Source organism: Ipomoea triloba, chromosome 14 (genome assembly GCF_003576645.1).
Source record: "Ipomoea triloba cultivar NCNSP0323 chromosome 14, ASM357664v1".
Classification (NCBI taxonomy): domain Eukaryota; kingdom Viridiplantae; phylum Streptophyta; class Magnoliopsida; order Solanales; family Convolvulaceae; genus Ipomoea; species Ipomoea triloba.
The window spans coordinates 7735725-7740815 of record NC_044929.1 but is presented as its reverse complement, the minus strand read 5'-3'; the positions used below and the strand labels follow the sequence as shown (position 1 = coordinate 7740815).

Sequence of the window (5091 nt, the reverse complement as noted above, 5' to 3'; positions counted from 1 at the left end):
TAAAAATAAGATAATGGACAATGTAATGAATATCAATTGATAAATTTGAATGTAAAGAATCTTTGCATGAGAGAAAATAATGACAATATAACTAATGAAATTATTTCTCTTATTTAATTTAATTTTTTAATAATGAATAATTTTTTTTTCAAATAAAGGTATTGTAGACACATAATTCTAAAATAAAGAAATACATATGTATCATTTTTTGTTGTAGCTACTAATTTATTTAATTTAATAAGAGTAAAATAAAGTGAGAAACTTAATTATGTCAAATTTGATTGAGATGAGGTTCGAACTTCAGACCTTTCTTATAGAAATTAATGGGTAAGTTAAAAGTTAACGGAATATTAACGGAGAAGAGAATATTTAACGGAAAACTTAACGGATAATCGTAAAAGTAAGGTTAAATTAGGTAATCTCTATTAATAATATTAATCTGAATTTTCTTAACCATCTATTTGATTAAATAATTCATCTGAACCATCCATTTGATTAAATAATTTAACCGCCATTTTTTCTACCCATTTAAGACCTAACTCTCTTTGGCTCTTTTTTTTTTTTTTGAAAAGAAAACAAGCTTGTATTAATGCGAGAAATCGCTATACATTACAGCAGAAAGGAACCGAGGGCTAGAAGTAAAACACTCACTAAAACCCCCAGCCGAGTAATGTAAAGCATGAAAAGCAACAGTATGAGCGACCATATTACCACTACGTTTAACAAACTGAAAATGAACATACGGTAAATCGTTCAAATAACTACGAATGTCATCGATAATAGCCCCGAAAGGAGTTAAATTCTTCCCACCACGCACAGCGTTAGTGACGACCTGAGCATCAGTTTCAAGGATCACAGATTGCCACCCTTTAGCCTTCAACCAACTTAGGGCCTCTCTCGCGCCCATAGCTTCCACCTCCTTAACCGAGTAAAGCCCCTCCATTGTAAGCATAGCCATACCCAATAAAACACCAGAGGCGTCCCGAACTGCCCACCCGAACCCCATACGGCGTCTCTCGGAGTCCATGACAACGTCTATGTTTATCTTAAAAAACCCATAGGGAGGAGACTGCCACTACGTGATTGAACTAGAATGTTGAGAATTAGAGACCATACCACTTTTCTCAGGAGTAGTAATCTGCTTCCAACTTGCAACATACATTAACGCCTGGGTAACCAAGGTTTGCGGACCTTTGCACTGGTTCATCCATAGCTTTGTATTCCTATTCTCCCATAATGCCCAGCAGATAGTAATAACTTTCTCAATCATATGGACTGGTAAAGCCTCCCACAACTCCTCCAACCAAGAAGAAAAAGAATTCACATAAGATAAAATCCAAGAATCATCGAGCACATGCCAACAGTCATGAACATATGAGCAATTAGCAAACAAGTGAGTAACAGTCTCATTAGCCTCCCCACACATCAGGCATACCGGATTACACGACACTCGTCTCACACAAAGAGCATCTTTCGTAGGAAGGCGCATAGTACAAAGTGTCCAAAAAAAACACTTAATCTTTGGGGGTAAATTCAAGTTCCACATACCCGTCCAACCCATCTTCGTCTCTTGCCACACAGAACCTTTGGCTACTATATAAGCGCTCTTTGTAGTATAGTCCCCATTCCCATCCCATCCCCAGTAAAGCGAGTCACTTGCATGACCAAAACAAGGTGGTAGACTCAAAATTAAATCAATATCACGTTGGCAAAAGAGATCTCTCAAAATCTCGTCATCCCACCCCGTACATTGCGGATTCATAAGGGAATAAACATAAGGATTATTTAGATAAGGGATATCGGGGGTTAGGACAAAAGGATTATCATTATCAGGAAGCCACGGATCACCCCACACCCTCACAGACCGCCCATCACCAATCCTCCACCGCACTCCCTCCTTCAACATTCCCCGGGTTTCATGAATACTAGACCAAACAAAAGACGGGTTTGAACCCACACCAGCGTCAAGAAAAGTGCAATTCGGAAAGTAACGAGCCTTAAACACCTTAGTAACAAGTGCGTCAGGCTTAGTCAGAAAATTCCAACCTTGCTTTCCTAACATAGCTAGGTTCATCTCACGAACCGTGCGAAAACCCATCCCGCCCTGCCCCTTAGGCTTACACAAATCCCCCCAAACACTCCACCTAATCCCTTTACCCCCCCCCCGGTTCTCACACCCCCACTAATAGGAATTCATTAATCTCTCTATCTCTTCACACAGCCCCTTAGGAAGTAGGAACACTTGCATGGCGTAGTTCGGAATACTCTGAAGAACTGTTTTCAACAAAACCTCCCTTCCTGCTCGAGATAAAAATCGATTGCCCCAACTAGAAATTCTCGCCTTAATTCTATCCCGAAGAAACCCCAAAATCTCCCTTTTCCTCCGACCTACATACCCTGGTAAACCCAAGTATTTCCCCAAACCCAACTGTTCGTGAATCCCTAACACTTCACAAACAGCCTCCTTATCCTCCGTGCCAACATTTCCACTAAAAACAATAGAGGACTTATCCAAATTAACCCGTTGACCACTCCCTTCTCCATACTCCCGAAGAACCTCCCTAATAACTCCCGCCTCAAGATTGTTAGCCCGGAAAAAGAACAAACAATCGTCGGCAAAGAATAAGTGAGACACCGCAGGAGCATTTCTAGCGACCCGGAACCCATGTAAAGCCCCCTCCCTCTCTTGCTCACGAAGCATTGCACTCAGCCCCTCAGCTATGACTAGAAACAAGTATGGCGAAAGAGGATCCCCTTGCCTCAACCCCCTCCCCGGATCAATTGGGCCCCACTCCTGACCTTCCACCAAGACCCTATACTGGACTGTCGTCACACACTCCCGCATAAGAGCCACCCACTTCTCACTAAAACCCAACCCCAACAGAATTCTCCCCAGAAAATTCCACTCTACCCGATCATAAGCCTTACTCATGTCAACTTTTAGTGCCCCAAAACCACCCCTAGTACCCTGCTGCCGTTTCATAGAATGGGCTGATTCAAAAGCAATCAGCATATTATCAACAATGGAACATCCCGGGATAAAAGCACTCCGGGCAGGAGAAATTATAGAGTCCATGACAACCCTCAGTCTAGTAGCTAAAACTTTAGCTAAAATACGGTAAAGGACATTACACAGGGAAATAGGCCGAAACTCAGACATCATAATAGGGGATTTGACTTTAGGGATTAACACTATGTGAGTATCATTTATACGGTTAGGTAAACGGCCAGAAACAATAAAATTACGGCAAAAAGAAACTACCTCTTCCCCCAGAATGTCCCAGTAGGTTTGATAGAATGCCGGAGATAGCCCATCAGGTCCCGGAGACTTGTCCGGGTGCATGGAGAACACAGCAGCCTTGACCTCATCATGAGTCACGGCCCGGATTAAATCCGCATTCTGCTGCACAGAAATACGGTTATCCAGACACCTGAGAACCGGAGCAGCATCACCTTCGTGAGTGGTATACAACTCAGCAAAATAACGACATATAATGCCGCCTATCTGTTCGGCATCTGTAACAAAGGCTCCGGCAGGCTCCTGCAAACCAATAATTTTGTTTCGCCTACGCCGCTGGTTCACCGCATTATGAAAAAACCGAGAATTCTGATCACCGTGATTATACCACCACTGCTTCGCCCGTTGTTTCCAATTATCACTTTGATTTTGTAACAACAACAAATAGCGTTGTTGAACCTCACGAAACCGCCTAACACCCTCAACATCTCTCATCCCCCTCAAATTTGCCAACTGGGCTTTACACACTCGAAACTCCTCCCTCTCTGCACGGTTTAACCCAGACCCCCACCTCCATACCCTACGCCCACACTCCTCCAATCGTCTAACAATATTCTCACCCTACGAAATACCCCAGGCTGTCTCAACCACCAGCTTACAGTCCAAATTTCGCCCCCAGGCATTATCAAAGCGTGGTAGCCTTCTAACTCGCACCCTACTACCCGAGTTCATAATCAACATGAGAGGCATATGATCACTACTGCCACCCTCAAGAGACCGCCCCTTCGCCATCGGGAATATATCACGCCACCCTCCCGAAACCAAGATACGGTCGAGCTTTTCTTGCACCCAATTCAACGTACCTCGCCCTCTCTCCCAAGTATATTGAAAGCCCTCAAACTCAAAATTTTCCAACCCACTCTCCCTCACCGCCTCCCGAAACACCCGAGACAGCCAAGATGGATGGGAAACCCTCCCCTTCTTCTCATAGTTCCAGAGTATATCATTAAAATCCCCTAGAATTGCCCAAGGTAAAGTATTAATAGAAGACAAATACCTCAAAAGGTCCCAAGACTCCCGACGACGACGGCGATCAGGGTGGCCATAATAACCAGTTAGTCTCCAATCCGGTGCAGAACCCATCCCACGAACCTTCGTATCAATGTAGTGATTCGAATAGCCCACCACCTCCACATCCAAACCACCATTCCACAATAAAGCCAGGCCCCCACAATGACCCACGGCGTCCACAACAAAACAATTATCAAACTTTAACTTCACTCGAAGCCCCTCCATTCTACTAGTAGCACTCATAGTCTCACACAAGAACAAAACGTCAGGCTTGTATTGATTCACCAAGCCCAACAAGGAATGAACTGCCACAGGATTGCCCAACCCACGGCAATTCCAACTTAAGCAACTCATTGGGCCGGGTGGGCCTGGATTCCAGTGCCCACCTCATCATTAGAAGAAAGCTTCTCAATGACCATAGGAGAAAAAGAAGAAACGTGACCAAGCACAGCCTGCCCTTCATGCACAGTTCTACGATGCTTAGGGTCAGTAACCACGACACCGTCACCATCTTCATCATCATTAACGGCAATGGAGCCAGGTTGGTCATTAAGACCCGTAACAGCACCACTACCCTCGCCCACATTTACGACACCTTCAATGCCCTTCCCATTCGGAACCCCCCTAGTCCTCACTCCACCTCCCTCATTAACCACTGTATTAATATCATGCCCTAGTGGAGACATTAATGCCTCATCATGAGTAACGGTCCTTAGAGCCGTTGCAGTTGTAACGTTCATAACCGACGCCGCCGCCTCATCAAGCACCAACCACCGATTAAC

At 44.2% G+C, this 5091-nt stretch overlaps 1 protein-coding gene across 1 annotated transcript; it reads right to left on the bottom strand.

Annotated features, from left to right (window-relative positions):
• Nucleotides 1–586: 586 nt before the first annotated feature.
• Nucleotides 587–1027, bottom strand: LOC116003882. The gene has a single exon (XM_031243823.1). It carries the CDS (start codon nt 1025–1027, stop codon nt 587–589), a length of 441 nt encoding a protein of 146 aa, XP_031099683.1.
• Nucleotides 1028–5091: the final 4064 nt, after the last annotated feature.